The sequence below is a fragment of the Diachasmimorpha longicaudata genome, chromosome 12 (assembly GCF_034640455.1).
Source record: "Diachasmimorpha longicaudata isolate KC_UGA_2023 chromosome 12, iyDiaLong2, whole genome shotgun sequence".
NCBI lineage: Eukaryota > Metazoa > Arthropoda > Insecta > Hymenoptera > Braconidae > Diachasmimorpha > Diachasmimorpha longicaudata.
In genome coordinates this window covers 6894916-6910701 of record NC_087236.1, presented here as the reverse complement: position 1 = coordinate 6910701, position 15786 = coordinate 6894916, and the positions used below count along the sequence as shown (strand labels likewise).

At 38.7% G+C, this 15786-nt stretch overlaps 4 protein-coding genes across 6 annotated transcripts; 1 reads left to right on the top strand and 3 right to left on the bottom strand.

Annotated features, from left to right (window-relative positions):
- Positions 1–227: 227 nt before the first annotated feature.
- Positions 228–4833, bottom strand: LOC135168080 (anoctamin-1). The gene is made up of 4 exons (XM_064131951.1): positions 3955–4833; positions 3466–3727; positions 3268–3390; positions 228–3133 (listed from the first exon to the last, which is right to left on the bottom strand). The coding sequence occupies exons 2-4, from the start codon at positions 3706–3708 to the stop codon at positions 596–598; spliced, it is 2904 nt and encodes a 967-aa protein (XP_063988021.1). The 5' UTR covers positions 3709–3727; positions 3955–4833; the 3' UTR covers positions 228–595.
- A 154-nt stretch (positions 4834–4987) lies between these two features.
- On the bottom strand, positions 4988–6847 carry LOC135168088 (prenylated Rab acceptor protein 1). Its single transcript, XM_064131971.1, has 4 exons — positions 6462–6847; positions 5831–6064; positions 5448–5647; positions 4988–5292 (listed from the first exon to the last, which is right to left on the bottom strand). Exons 1-4 carry the CDS (start codon positions 6536–6538, stop codon positions 5186–5188), a joined length of 618 nt encoding a protein of 205 aa, XP_063988041.1. The 5' UTR covers positions 6539–6847; the 3' UTR covers positions 4988–5185.
- A 933-nt stretch (positions 6848–7780) lies between these two features.
- Positions 7781–12509, top strand: LOC135168082 (wee1-like protein kinase). 2 transcript variants are annotated; one of them, XM_064131955.1, is made up of 4 exons: positions 7781–8214; positions 9118–9439; positions 9759–10641; positions 10841–12509. In XM_064131955.1, the coding sequence occupies exons 1-4, from the start codon at positions 7944–7946 to the stop codon at positions 11153–11155; spliced, it is 1791 nt and encodes a 596-aa protein (XP_063988025.1). In that variant the 5' UTR covers positions 7781–7943; the 3' UTR covers positions 11156–12509. The 2 variants fall into 2 exon arrangements, with proteins under 2 accessions (XP_063988025.1, XP_063988026.1); XM_064131956.1 differs by lacking the exon at positions 7781–8214 and adding an exon at positions 8290–8582.
- Positions 12510–12534: 25 nt separating this feature from the next.
- LOC135168086 (beta-1,4-glucuronyltransferase 1-like) lies at positions 12535–15402 on the bottom strand. 2 transcript variants are annotated; one of them, XM_064131965.1, is made up of 4 exons: positions 13865–15402; positions 13204–13794; positions 12765–13024; positions 12535–12675 (listed from the first exon to the last, which is right to left on the bottom strand). In XM_064131965.1, the coding sequence occupies exons 1-3, from the start codon at positions 14393–14395 to the stop codon at positions 12806–12808; spliced, it is 1341 nt and encodes a 446-aa protein (XP_063988035.1). In that variant the 5' UTR covers positions 14396–15402; the 3' UTR covers positions 12535–12675; positions 12765–12805. The 2 variants fall into 2 exon arrangements, with proteins under 2 accessions (XP_063988035.1, XP_063988034.1); XM_064131964.1 differs by having other exon boundaries at positions 12655–13024.
- Between the last annotated feature and the right edge of the window lie 384 nt (positions 15403–15786).

The following is a 15786-nucleotide window of genomic DNA, read 5'->3' as shown; positions in this document are numbered from 1 at the left end:
TTACTAACGCTTATGGAGCGACCATAACCGCTAAATTTAATAGCGGTGGCGCCTGTACTACGATAGTGAACGTGTCTGTCGGTAAGGCATTACCGCGGAGAACGTGACTAACTGGGCTGGGAGACTTTTTACTCTAGGAGGCCTCGGAGCCGAGAAAAACGCGAAAAACAAATAAATCGATTTTAAAATATTCCTGGAGCCCTAGAAAAATCGCAGATCATCAAAGAATTTGAAAGTACCCATAAATAAGTCTTTATTCCACAATACATATAAATCGCCGTACATTAAAAATATATTCAGATCATTTTGTAGAGGTAGTTTCAAAATTCGTTTGTATACGTATTATCATCAATAATTATTTATGGTTTGTGTATAATATATAAATCTTTCTGCGAATAAGTACTTTGAACACCATAAAATATAAATTCTTCTGACTAACGAGCGGTCACAACGCCCAACATAATTATCCGTAAATATCACTAGATATCGAAATATCATTGACCCGAGATATGACTCACACTGAAAATAAATACATCGAACCGGAGGTTGAAATAAATTTTTAACACTGAAAATAGAGATAATGCACAAATAAAAATCATAGAACCGTGGGAGCGTTTTGTGAAGGTCGTCTAGGGGTGCCCGGAGATCCATGTACCTCCAGATCAAACTCAGACATTGACAGTGAATCTCTCAATACTCGATTGAGTCTGTTAGCATTTTCGTTAATATAAGTGTGCATTTGAAGAGACTCTGGCTCCTCAACCTCCCTCTGGCAGGCCCTTAAAGCCTCCCGTTGGATTATTATTTCATTTGTGATGTATGCCTCACGTCTTATTCTATCACGAAGCTCTGGTCTCATATCTGGTATGCACCACCGGACTAAAATCATCACCAAAGCCACAGTATTCTCAAACACAACGATGAATCCCAGCCTCGCTGCCAGAATCCTCCAGTAAATGCTGACAACCTCGTACTCTCCCTCCTTCCCAGGTTCCACCCTGAAATCTGGATATCTACAGACCTCTACAACCCTTCCCTCGACGTCCTGTGGTCTCGCCCCCTCTTCAAAATCCGAAGTATTGAAGGTGGATAGTGAGTACTCCAAGAATCCATCCAAAGATCCATTTTTCGAGACACTCATCTGATAGACAATCTTCGGGATAAAGTTGGAAGTGAAGGCAATGATGAATCCATTGGTGATGACCGATAGTTTAGCGACAGAGTCTAATATTCTATACCAAATGCCAATGTCCCTGACTCTCTGTCCAACGGGCCGCCTATACATTGTTAGCAATTTCTTGGCGTCCAGCCGCATTTCGAAGACGTTATTTAAGAGAGCGAAGAAAGGGGCCAGAGGAAAAGCGGCCACGAATATTGTGACAAACCCATATTGTAGTACCATCTCCAGATACTCTGGAAATAGACTCCTAGGGCCCCACTCCACAAGTTTGTAGTCCCTAACCCATGGAGGAATCTTCCGCAAACTGGTCTCCTCATTTTTGGCAGAGTCATCAGCCTTGACGTGAACCTTCCATGTGTTCAGCCACTTGTAAAAGAGAGGAAACATCATCTCCAAAAAGGAATTCATCACCTGTTTTCCAATCATTATGATGCTCAGTTGGATGCATAGCTCGGTGAGGCAACCACCGGGGCCACATTCCTCTTGTCTGTATCTGAATAATCTATTATAAGTGCTGGGATGTCCCACGAATTTCCCTTTAAAAAAGGCAATATAAAATATCGAAGCATAATAATTTACGAACTGCAGTAGATAAATCTTGAGCGTCAAACTATTATCGAACTCAGTCTGAGTTCTCAGAAGTTCTATCTCAGTGAGGTACTCTGCCAGCCACGTGTACAGCCAATTGAAGAGAACGATGCACAAGAGATTGAGACAGGCTGCGGTAGCGGTGGTGAAGAGTATTGCATTACTCGTTATTGCTGACTGGCCGTAGACACTCAGTGTCGTTAAAATCGACATTCTGTACAAAATGACGCCAATGACTGCTGCCATGGCAACAGCTATCAGCAATAAAACAATTGAGAATGATAGGATCGCTGCTGGCAGTCTCATACTCCAGAAAGGAACAGTCGGCTCCACAGTATTTGTTATTACATTCATCGATTTTTTTTTAACATGAGAGAGTTTGGCGAGGTATTGGGGCCTCGGGTGTTCCTCCTGGGTATCAAGACCCGTCAGATCCCACCTGTGGGTGATCTCCGCTGAGTATTTCTTCCACAGTTCGAGGAAGAGGGTCGCCCAGAGGGACATGAAGATGGCGAAAAACACTGTCGAGGGATTGTCAAAGAGATACGTCAGTCTACCGTGGAGACACGTCTCCCGTAGGTCCCAATAACCACAGATTCTGTCGCAAAGAGGGCACATGTCGATGGAACTATTGCTGTGGCAAATGTCCTCGCTTGGCTGGTTCGAAGATAAGCTGATACAGCCGTAGACAAAAGACAGGAGGCCAACCACACTTGCTGGCACCAGCATGTGCGTGTAGAAGCCCAACCAGGCGAAATAGAGACCGATCTTTACGCCGAAGTACTCTTTTATGTAGTCCAAGGGCTGGTAGTGGAGGAATCTTCGGAAACTCGCCCAGTGGGTATACAGGAGGCATCTCATTGAGTCAGGGTTGCGCAAGTTTCCATCATGCAGTGGATAAGCTGCCACGTAAGCATGCTCGGAGATGAGTCTATCAATTCCAAAGGTCAAATCTTCTTCCTTAATTTCGGAAAATTCCGTCCTATCTAAAATAAATTGCACAATCCTCGAGTGTGTAGCCGGTGAGAAAAAATCAGGTCCATCGATATCAAACAAGTACTCCTTGTCACGGCTGTAAACAGCCGTGAATCGATGCTTCATAGTTGGAAAAATAGTCTGGTCTACGTAGAAACGCGAGAAGAACATTTCAATGTACGTATTTACTTCTCGTATTAGAGTATTGGCACGTTGAGTGCTTGAGGCGGGTACTGGAAATTCCTTCATGGGCAGACGGAGCTTGAGAATTTCGGCATAACGACGTAGGACTTGGTGGGGTGCATGGATTTTAGTAAAGCGCAAACCACTGGGCTCCGGGTGTTCATGCTCCAAATGGAGACCCTCAAGTTCGAGATTCTTTTCGAAGATCTGAAAGTCCATTTTAAATTATTGAAAATATCTTTGAATTCCATGCAGTTGTTTTGCAGCAAATGGTCGTAAAAGTCGTTCCATTCATGTTTAATCTTAATTTATTGTAATGAATTCCAAACTATTATAAATACCTTGCGATACTCGCTACTACGATATGCCGAGGCCTGTCCGTCATGCTCATCCCAGACGATAACAAAATCAATCGAACGAATTCCATCCTTGAAGAATAAACTTCCACTTTCGGAATGTGCTAGCTGAAAAATCCATAAACTTCATTTCAGTTTAAAATCTACCGAATGCGTCCTTCCGTTAATTCCAAACTCCCTTACATCTCCACAACTTCCTTCGATGAAGGTCTCCTCCGTCCCTCTCAATGTAGATGTCTCATCTAGATCATCTGCACTCAGGGTCTCCAGGCTTATCGCATCCTCGTACATTGTGTTACGGATGCTGTGGTAGAGGGTCTGCTGTGACCCATTGTGAAGATTACTCTGGATTGAACGATAGATACTCGGTTGAGATGTACTCCTCTGGCGATGCTCGTCAAATTTAATACTGTCTTCATTTTCCATTTCGTATTTTCGACAATACCTGGGGGCAAACGGTGAAAATGCTTTACTCTCATATATTTATTTACTTTCATTGTAACTTCTTAAACATCTAAATAAGAATACATCAGCATTTAGTATTCTTTGATCTGGGCAATGAAATAATCAACTACTTCCCTGGATTACACACAAAACTAAAAATATTCGAACACTCAGAATAACGTAACACATTGTAGAGAGATATTTTATTAACAATAATATGTCACGTACTTTTCAAATTAGTGAGAGAGTAGAAAGTACTAAATAAATAGTTCACTATAGAGAAATGAATTTCACTGCAGCTGCCACCCATCACATCTCTCTCCTGTGTATAGTACTAACAACTTCAACAGTAAAACTGAGATCACTTGATAAAGTAAAAAAATCATATATTTTAGTGACAGTTAGAGAAAAAATATTTTTTTAGATTTGTTCTATTATTTTCAGTGCTAAGTCTAACATTCTAATGGTTACGTCGACCACGACTGTGTAAAATCCCATGGAGGGTGGATGTATTACAAACTACCGTGCGCAAATGAAAATAAATCAATGAGACCTATTTCGGTTGCTTGAGCGGCGAAATTTAAATGGCTTGGAGGGAATGTGTTGATTCAATCCTCAATGGATTGAATTGACATATCTTGTAGTTTGCATATCGAATTTTTTAAGTAGGAAAAACGTTCAAGTTATTAATTATTTACTACGTAAAACTAGGTAAAACAAGTGTCTTTTTCATTGTTAAATTTTTCTGTTGAACAATTTATTTGCGATAAAATATCAAAATAAATTCCTTATAGCTAATCAGATTGCAAAAATAAATATTATATTTGGATATTCAACTTCAACGAAAAGTGTTAAACAAAAATAGAGACAAATGTACGATTTAAAAGGCCTGAACCCGTGTTTTGGATCGAGTACAGAGCAAAAGGTTGAAAAAAAGGTAAAAAGGGAGGTGGAGTGGGTTTGGATGGCGGCAGGTGTGCGGCGTCGGCGAGCTGAGTCCTTATCCATTTACGCAGGGCCCTATAGACCTTTTTAATTTTCGCTTGGAATGGGAGGTCGGCAGATTCATTCTACAGACAGCAACACCTGGTCCTCACTCGCGTCATCCTGAATGCAACTCTGAATACAAATACATTCAAAATCGTGGGGTAAATTTTAAATCTATTTTTACACTGTCAATCCGAAAACCAAATAATTTTTTTCTCTTTATCTAATATCCCTGAAACAAAACCCCCAATAAGTGATTACCAACAACACACTATAAAATTTATCATTATTTAATTTAATAATAGGTATGCTTATCTATGAATTTTAATAATCAAAATAATTTTGGTTAATAGAAAAATTTAAATAGGCACTAAATCATCATAAGGAATTGGAAGTATTAATAAATTCACTAGTAAAGTGTTGTGTCACTTCCCAACTGAATCCATCAATTTCATTAAAATTTTTAGTTCAATTAAACTTCTTGCATCACTAGAGAATTCAGCTCGTCCTCTCCCGGACATAAAACTGAATCTATATTGTAGAATGCAGCGTGGATGAGTACCAAAGACCAAGATACACCTGTAATTGACCATTTTTTAATAATAATTGTGAGCAATGTGATTTATACATTGGGATTGATTGATCAGGCAACATTGGAGATTGAACAAAAATATTCTTCAAGCCGTAAATATCCTCAAGCTGGTAAATTAACTACGAAAATTCATTTTTCTTACTTAAAACCCAAAATAGAATAGCTCCAGCTCCAACGAGATAAAATAAAGGCAGTGAACATGCTCCAACGATCATGTAAACCTGGGCTAGAGTCAACCTATGATTAACAATGGTTAACTCCTGTTTAGCATGTCTTTCCGATATTTTGTAGCATGCACCCAGTGATGCAGCCGCTACTAGTAATAATAAAGGTGATGTAATTCTGAAAGAAATATACAATAAAATGATTACAATCATTCTCTGAATCTGAATTATCATTACTTGGAATTTAATGCATTAATTGAAATTCAGTTGACGCATCATTTTTTTTCATTTTCAATGTTAATTTCTTGACGATAACTAGCATCAATTGTATGCATTTCTAAGAAAGTGGTGTAATACTTACAAGCAATAAATAACAAGTCCAACGAAGACAAATAAATAGTTACTCTGGAAGTATTCGATATTTTTGACGATACGTTTGCTAAGTCTAGTTACGCCAGGAGGTGCACGAAAATTATTGGTATTTAGAAATAAACTCCATGGTCTCAGTGTTGCTTTTCTGTGCTGGATCCAGTCATGGGCTTGGGGATATCCCAGCTGGGTGAATGGAAGTTGAGGGATCTGTAGAAAGTCCAATCTAGATCACAGCAACAAAAATAAAGCACAACAATATTTGTTCAACTTGGAAATTTAACATTCTTATCAAAAGAATCAAAACCGTTATGAAAATATCTCTCTAATAGAGGAGTAGAGCATGTAAGTGAATGCATCATATGAAAATCTTTCCACTAAATTGTTCTCCTTAGATTTAAACTGTCAGAAAAATGTTTTAAAATTATGAATTGGATCTTGCAAAAACAACCATCCTTGGAACCATCCTTGTTTTTGAATTTTGCTGACCACCTGCCGTCATCATTTAAAAAAAAACAGCCCAATAAGCTCCAGATATCTCCGGCCCGAATAGAGGTTAGGTTGTCAAATGCAGCCATATGCTCATTATTCAGCTATCAAATGCAACGTGGAATTTTACACACCCATTCGCTGTCGTCTCTTTTTGATTGAATGGCGTTTCAATGTCACCAGAAATATTGATTCCGATATCCCCCTGCATTTCAGCAACCTGCGAGAATCTTTAGCTGAATGTGTAGGAGTGAAAAAAATCACCCAAAGCAATTCACTCTGTCTCGTATTATCTTTATCTTATTCGCCACTTTTGTATTTATAGGTGTTGGGGTTTGTCCACTCGTCCCTCTCTTTCCAAACAGAAACCAGTCGAGTGATCAATGTGCCCTCATCGAACCCCACCCTCTTTCGGCTACTACACTTTACTATAATCGGGCTAAGGAAATTGTACTCCTCAGAGTTACTCCCATTTCACCCAATTTTCATTGCAATTTTTATCTCCCACAGGTATACAATCTCCTGAGTCCGCGTATACGATTCAACCTTCCTCTGCTCAGCGGCCCTATAAACAATCATCTATTTTTTCCACTTTGTCCCTCCCCCTGGCTAAGCTCATTGGGACCCTTTGCACACGCCACAGGTTGCAGCTGCCCCAACCAAATTCCTTTTATTACTCTGCACTTTGGACAAGCCCCCGACACAAACAGGACCTTCTAAATTTCTTACAGAGAATCTTATGATATTTTTCATCATTTTAATTTTTTTAATTGAAAGTTGTCTTGAAATTTTTATACCCGAGCTTGGACTAAATCACACTTGATTAGCTCAATTTTTTTCATTTACTTTCCATTGATTTGCAAACGTTGTACAATTTTTCGTGGGGAAAAGTGAATTGAATTTAAACAAATATGTCTTTGTCTATCAGAAATACATTGTAACAATAATAATGATTATGCAGAGAGTCAATGTACTTATTCCACAGATTAATCAAGATATAATTCACTTTTTATCAAAATTTTGTTTATAATTCATTCATAAAAAATTCTCGAACTTCATCCCCGCAAATATAATTTTTTAAAAATTGACTGAACCAATTTTACAAATAAAGAAAACCTCTGGAACCTCTGAATCTAATCTCGAACCGTTTTCTTCAGCTCTGCAATCTCCACCCACTGGTATCGCCTCCCCCCTCGAGAAAATAATAATGGAGTTGAAGAAAAGCCCGAAAGGCCTCAGTGAAAAAATAAAATAAAAGGAGGACGCTGTGTTAAAACGTTTAAAATCATAAGTTTTTCCCCCTCCCCATGACCCGGCGAGTGGCAGATGACGCCACTAAATACAGCACATTGTTCCCTCGGTTTCAGCCAATAAGAGTGCGTGTTTCAGAACACCGAAGAAAGTGACTCAATAAGCTGACGTGCCATTGGTTCTTACCCAAGTTCCTCGAAAGGACACAGGGCCACCCGCCATAACGAACGTAGCGTGGTGTGGAGAGTGCGTTTGAATGAATGTTGGCCGTTTTTATTTAAAATAATTGTGATAAAGACTCATTGCTGATTCGGGTTAGTGGCGAAAAACAAATGTTCATGAACATCTTCAATCAAGTGATGTGAATGTTCAGTCGAAAAACAATTTGTTTTGTATTTGAAATGATGAATATGGATGTTGCCCAGAAATTAAATTTCGACGCTTACGATATTGAGGACGAGGAGCTCAACATCAGCTGTCGCACTAACAGTTCGGGATGCGATGTTGATGATGTGTTAGATTCATCTGAGGATTTTACACCCTCCCCACAACCTAGACAATTGTTTAACTCAATGGACTGTAGTGACAGTGATAATTCGCCGATTCATGACAAAACACCAGCTATCGTCGTGACAGGTTAGTTTTGCGAGCTTTCTCGTTTTTTTTTTTTTTTTCGTTGGGTTTTTGTCCGCGAGGACGGGGGGTACATGGACGCCACACACACGGTAATTTTGGCCTTTGTGCGATGCCGTTTTTACCTGTGATTTCACTATTCCTTTCTTTTTACGGACGTCTTAGTTTTTTTACTAATTTATTTAGACTTTTTATAGTTTATTTTTAAACAGTCTTTCTTCCTGCGTTGTTTGTGATTTTTATAAAGTGTCTTTTGGTGATTTTTCTTATTTTTTTTTAACATGAGTGGAATATTTGTTTGGTCAGATAATGATTGTAAATGGGAGTGCAAAATTGGGACTTAATAGGCTCGCTCTGTCGACCATAACAACGTAAGTCTCTGTGTGACATTATTTGGAAAATTTTTATGGCAGTCGGGGAGTCAACATGGGTTAAGGCGTGCTGAGACTATTGATGCAATAATTGAATTTTGGAGGCATTAGTGGTACATACCTGTTTTGAGGGCTTTTGAGTTGATGTATATAAATTAGGGTCTAAAAGGCAGGGATGGTATTGGGATTTTCTGACACTGCTTGAGGCCTCATTCTTAGAAACTTTAACTTGAGAACCCTATTGTTCGCGTGAATGCGTGGATACTCTATAAAATTTGGAAAGGCCTCGAGAAATTCATGAAATCATTATTTTGCCGTGAATTATTCGAGGTGTAATTGTTCCCAACGTTTATACGACTAAACCCCAGCGAAATTGACGAAAGAAAGTTGACAAGTGTTAATGACAAATTTCCACGTCAATTTTGATTGATTAAAAATAAATGAATTCATTTTAAAGTCTGACATTTGGTAACTAACAATAAGATCTCTTTGGGAGATAATGAAGTGGCCGAATGACGAGGGATTGTCGTTGTAGGGACGAGTGCCAGAAATTCCCATCGTGACTGTGGCCCTCATTCGAGACTGGCAATGGCCTGCAGTCCACCTTACAAGAGGGTAAGAGCCCTCCGACTATTTGATTCTCCAGCAACACCAAAAACATTGATTGAAAAAAGTACAATGCATACGCCAGTGCCATCGAGATGTAGCAGATTATTTCCGGGTGATAAACCGAGACCAGTGGCCTCGAGCTACCAGTCAAAGAGTGACAAACCAACCGCTAATGTCAATCCTTTTACACCTAATGGAATGTTGCTGACAGCCAGAAAGAGGAGTAGATCAAAACGTAGTCTCAATGGGTGAGATAACTTGTAAACATGTTTAGAATATCGGGCATTGACTGCAAAAAAGATTTCGTTGATAGATGCACTTTCAGCATTCTCATTATTTAATGAATTATTTTACATAGAAATAACACAGATAATTTCATTGAGGACTTCGAGATGAATTTTTGAAAAATTGTTTTCTACATCAATTTGTTGTTTTCCAACGTATGATTAGTAAATGTAATCATGTAATCATGTAATTTTTTATTTCCAAATTTCTCAACTACAAAAGAGAAATGATCAAATTATGAAAAGACCCCCCTCATATTTTGTCAATATAAAAATCTTGCAGTTCACCCGGCATAAGGATACCAAAGTTTGATCTTCCCGACACAGATGACTCAGACACAGAGATAGAGCAGCCAACGAAACGCGTTGCTTTGAACGAATCCAACATTCCCCGATATAAGCAGGAATTCCATGAGTTGAAATTGATAGGTGCTGGTGAATTTGGTTCAGTCTACAAATGTATAAATCGTCTCGATGGATGTACATATGCGATAAAGAAGAGCCTCAAACCCGTGGCAGGCAGTGTTAATGAGAAAAATGCACTGAACGAGGTTTACGCACACGCTGTCCTCGGTAAACATCAGCACGTGGTGCGTTATTACTCCGCATGGGCCGAGGACAATCATATGATTATTCAAAATGAATTTTGCAATGGTGGCAGTTTGGCGGATGACATTATTAAACGCCAGAAAGAAAATCGTGCCTTCACCGAAGCTGAACTGCATCAGTTGCTTCTACATGTTGCCGAGGGGCTCAGGTACATTCATAGCATGCAGTTAGTTCACATGGACATCAAACCTGGCAACATCTTTATATCTAAGGAGAAACGGCTGTTGGCACTGAATTATGACTCTGCTGATGATGGATTCGATGAAGAGGAGACTCTCGAGGAGGAAATCACGTATAAAATCGGCGATCTAGGTCATGTTACGTCTATCAGTAATCCCACTGTCGAAGAGGGCGATTGCAGATATTTAACAACTGAAATATTACATGAAGATGTTTCACATTTGACCAAAGCTGATATTTTTGCACTTGGGCTTACGGTTTATGAAGCAGCGGGTGGTGGCCCGTTACCAAAAAATGGACCTGAGTGGCATTCTATTAGGCAGGGCAATTTAAAGGAGCTGCCGCAGTACAGCAGAGATCTTAATGAACTGCTCAAGGTAATTTTTGCTTAATTATTCCCTGTACGAAAATTGAGTCTTACTACAAATGTATTTTTTCTACCACATAGCATAGTTTTTTTAGACATATTTGATAATTCTTCAAGTCTAAATCTTATTAATATCTTTAGATATATTTTTTCAACACGATTATGGGTCACAAAATTAATGAAAATGCATTAAAATTTTTCATCAACAGCTTATGATTCATCCAAATCCTGAAACAAGACCTTCAGCAGTGTCCCTCATCCAGCACCGGGTACTCTGTCCATTTGGCAATAAAACAAAGGCCCAATTGCGACGTGAACTCAATGAGGAAAAACAAAAGAATGAAATATTATTGAAACAACTTCAAGAGGCTGCCAAGTGTCTCAACACAATTGCTCCAAACGTGACTGCCATTAATAATTCGTTGACATCGAGTGGTTACAGGCTGAGGCCAACGCCAAACAGAACATCATCCAGAGCCATAGGTAAAAAAATCAATCGTAGCAGTAGTACAACCAATTTTTAAGAATCTCGATTCAACGATGAGCACGACAGGTTTTTTTATAGTTTTAAAATACTTTGAATGGGCAAGGGCCGGGAGAGGGGGTGCCTAGAGGTGCCTTGATAATGTGATATCATATTAACTCTAGAATAATAAAAGATTCCATTTAAAATTTCACTAAATGCCGTGAGAATGCTGAGAGAAAAACTGAAACAAATGAAATTCATAAAAATTGTCCAATGTACGCAGAGTAGAGCCCATTGAGAATCATAATTTTCAAAAATTCTAATTATAATAATTTTTTCCCAAAAAATAATTTTATCATTCACAATTGATTTTACATTATCAAACAAACCAGAATTCACAAATGGGAATTGAATATCAATCATTTTTTATGTTATTGCTATAATGTTTTGAATATACCATCCCTTTCGAATGGGAAAAAAATCGGTTGAATGATTTGTTTCTGAATTATCAATTGATTATCATCAAATATCAGTGAAAATCTACTCCACGTACGTTAAAATATCTAGCTCAGAATCACTGAGAATTCGATAAACAAACATCTAAAAATCACTATAGAAACGTTTTATAAGATTAAATTATTTTTGTAGCAGTTTTAATCGTCTTCGATTATTATTATTAATATTATTATTATTACTCCATCTTTCTACTATAATTGTTGCAACGTGTTTCTTTTTTTTTTATCAAATTCCTGGTTAAAACAGGATTAAAACTTTCGTGTAAATAGTGAGTCATTGGCAAAATGGACAAAGTTATTTTAAATGCGCATTTAGGTTTTCTCAGGCAGTTAAAAACAATCACAAACTTGTTTTCTCATATTTTATTGTGTTATAATGACTCAATGCAACAAAAGACTCATGAAAAACAAAGTATTCAAAACATTTTCAACATTTTTGCTTTTTGAGTAAAGAGAGAAATCTCTCCAATTTCAGTAGAAACAGTAATTAACTATAACCCCTGTGTTGACTCGCTCTGTAATTAGTAGCAACGAATTAGCTATGTGATCATCACGAACTCTTAAAAATGAGAGCAATTCAATTTTGTACGAGGAGAAAAAAAAAAATTGAATTGAACAGATTTATTTTACGGACAGAACAAATGGATTTTTTAAAGTAAATATGAGTGAGACGATAACAAAAAAAGATGAAATAGTTATGCCAATGAGGGTGGAGCCCTGGCAGGAAGGAGGCTGCATGCGGCAGTTGCCATTTTTTATAAAGCCGAGCAGGAAAAATAAGAAAAAAAGATTTGTTATTTTACATTATTCGCTATTAATCTATTAATATTATTTTTATTATATTATTATACGAAAAATCAATGAAAGAAAAAGGAATAAACAAAACGTCGTAGTGTAGCACTATTTAATCTTCCAACAAATCCTGATGCTCTGTACAATATATTTTTTTCTTTTTATCTTAACGAGACAATAGTCTCTGTGCTTAATCACAATAAAGGCATAATTCAAGACGTGTATTCGCGTGAACGTATTGATAAAATAGCCACTGTTCGTTGATTCTCTTCTAAAATGAAAAAAAGCAAAAAATATATATTCAATGAGGTTCCAATATCTCTCTCTTCAATTCTCAAAAAATATGCACAACAATCTAACTATTATCTGCTGTTTTGGACTTAGTAGGTAGGAACGTTCCTCTATTGTCTGCATCTTTGGTTAGCAGGGTACTGTTTGAGCAATCCATTGGTTTTGCTCTGGTATATTAGGGCATTGCGTTTTTCCTGAGTACGTTCAAAGGTTCGAGATGTTTCTTTGTTCAGTAGTTTTGATGGTTTACGTTTTATCCCTGGGGTGTGGATCATAAATGCACCGTCCAGGATTACTAAACGATAATTCATCAGGCACATTTCCAACATCTGAAAGTTATTGCCGAGAAAAAATTTTGGATTTTTAAGTCCACGGGAAGAAAAACTATTAGACTTGTACGGTTGAATTGAAAGGTGAGAGCGAACTCTCAAAAAAATTCCCTAGGAGGGACAGAAGGGATAATAATAAAAATAACGATGACGATAACGAAATTACCGAGTCATCTCACCTGAACCATTTTATCCTGGCGTCCCTCCCAAGACATGTCCTCATTGTAAAGTGGATCCTCCTGACTCCCAATGAATATAGGCTCCCATCTATGGTGTGGGTACTCCCTTTTAGTCACAACCAAAGGTTTCACTCTTCCGGGATCCGGTCGCAGCATCCATTTGGTGATACCTGGGAATTTTTGACAATGGGCGCAGACGTATTTATGAAAATAAATGGCGACACCGCTCCGTACAGCGGTCATCAGTTCTCGTTTGGTCTTTGGTGGACGCTCGTTCTCCTCAATCTCGAAGACAGGAACGACGAAGATCAGGGCGGATTGAGGGGGTCTGCCATGGATCATATGTAGGAAGCCAGAGGCTAATTTATCGCTCGGAAGTAATTCAATGTCTGACACTAGTACACGTGACGTTGGAGCCAGACTTCTGGCGACGTTGCGGGCTACGTTTATGGGATATATCATTCCTCGTTGTTTTCTCTCGGTATCGGATGCTCTCCACTGGAGGTCCGATGCTGCGCAATCACCTTCTGGATGGTAGATATGAGACAAGGCGGGAGGACGACCTGCTGGGAATATCAGGTGGACGGATACCTGAAATTACAAAATATTTATAAGGAATTCTATCTAAAAGTAAAGATTGTAGTCTAATAAAAGTGATAACCTTGAACATTGCGGGTTCACACAGACACGCGCGTTCTATCAAATCAACAGCGAGTCCAGCATCGAGCCCAGGAGCAAAAATGGCGAGACTGACGTGACCTTCCCACCGCCTGACAAGTTCTACGATATTGTACACTTGATCAGCTGTGGCATGAGTGCAAAGGGTAAATTGCACGATTTTTTCATCCCTCACACTGATTCCTCCACGAATGACAAACGGAAGTACGCGATAGGCTCCACGGCCGTCATCCTGAGGACTCCGAGTAACTGTATTTGCCGGAAAGCTGAGCTTTCTCGGCAGTCCATAGTTCCAACCGCAGAAAGTTGAATTCGCGGGCCGTCGACCCGCCATGTAAACCCCAGGTGCATACGCAGGCGCTATCCGAGCATTCTCACCTCTCTTATGCGTAATGACCCCCGAATCGGTGTCAGGTGGTACCAGGTGACTTCTGCTTGTCAACAATCTCGTGCTCAGGAGGAGAAATATCGCTAGGAAGAGCAGATACAGAATTCGGCGCGAATTGCCGCGCATTCCCTCGCTGATATTTCCTTAATTTTTTGCTATTTTTTCGGTGACTCGATGCCATACGCGACTCACTAGATGAACCGATGGCTCACCCCTTCGAGAGTACCATCGATCCACGCCAGCGCAACGCTCAGGGGCGAAGCTTTCAAGCCTCAGCACCTTCGTCCCTTACATTTTATTTGAATTTTTACTCAATCCAAGCAATTCAGACACTCAGCCTTGATTTGGTTCAAGAAAACAATACTAATTTGTTTTAGGAGCGGTTTAAAGGTCTTCAAACGTTATAAAGGGATAATTGATATTTTTAAGGGGCTTTATGAATAAATTTGCAATTCATATTTTACGTATAATTCACTCATTTTCATCGGAGATCAATAAAAGTTCATTAAAGTCAGTAATTAAGCTTTCTCCTTTCTCGTTCTCCTGGGTGTCGGCGTTGAAACAGCCGCAACCCTATTAATTAGCCGCTAATCGATTCCTTGTAACTTGTCACGCGGGGATTGGAGAGTAATAGGTGCAACGACCCATTTGACAGACTGAATCATAAAACGTTTGAAAAATTTTATATCTGCATTGTAACCGGCATTGCATCATTTCTCTTTTGAAAAAAAAAATGTTTCTAAATGTTCGGAAGGTTTGAAATACTCTAACAGGATGGGTCGTTGCTAATTATGGTTAGTTAATTGTCAAAATGTTGGTAAAAAAAATTGTTTCACTTCTCAAAACAACTATTCGTAAGAAGAATCATTGTCTGTATTTTCGGAAAATATCTCTTCTAGCTGTTTAATTATCATCGTTTCATTCCAAGAATACCACAGAATACAACCAAATTTGCCTTGTTTCGCTGTTATCGCTTATTGAGGGGTATTTGTATCTAGAAATAGATCTGCATTCAGTACAATAACTGAATTATAATTAAAACGGATTTCGCGGTGATAGCTCACATGCCAGAAAGAGAAAGAGAGCCCCACCATTGGATGCGCGAAACACCGAACAACCTTCCAATTCCGAGTCTTTGCTACTAGTGACGCATATAAATGCCACAGTACTCTGCTCACCACGTGGAGTGAATCACTGACAGTTCCTTCACTCATTCATAAAATCATAGGGTGCGTCATCAAACAGTAGGGATAAAGCGGGAGAATGACTTGTGTACCTGGAAAATAATGAGTGCAAATATTTGAACAATAATGTTTGAGTTGCCGCTGTAATTATGGGATTATTGGATTCACAGGCAAATGAGGAGTATTTTGGCATTTGAGACCTACCAAAATGGGAGTTTTTTCACCTTTAAAATCACTTTATCTTCTATTAAAATTCGGTTAATGGAAAAGACGTATAACATCGATAGTTCGTTGACATACGACATCAATAAAATATTTAATAGAGATACACAG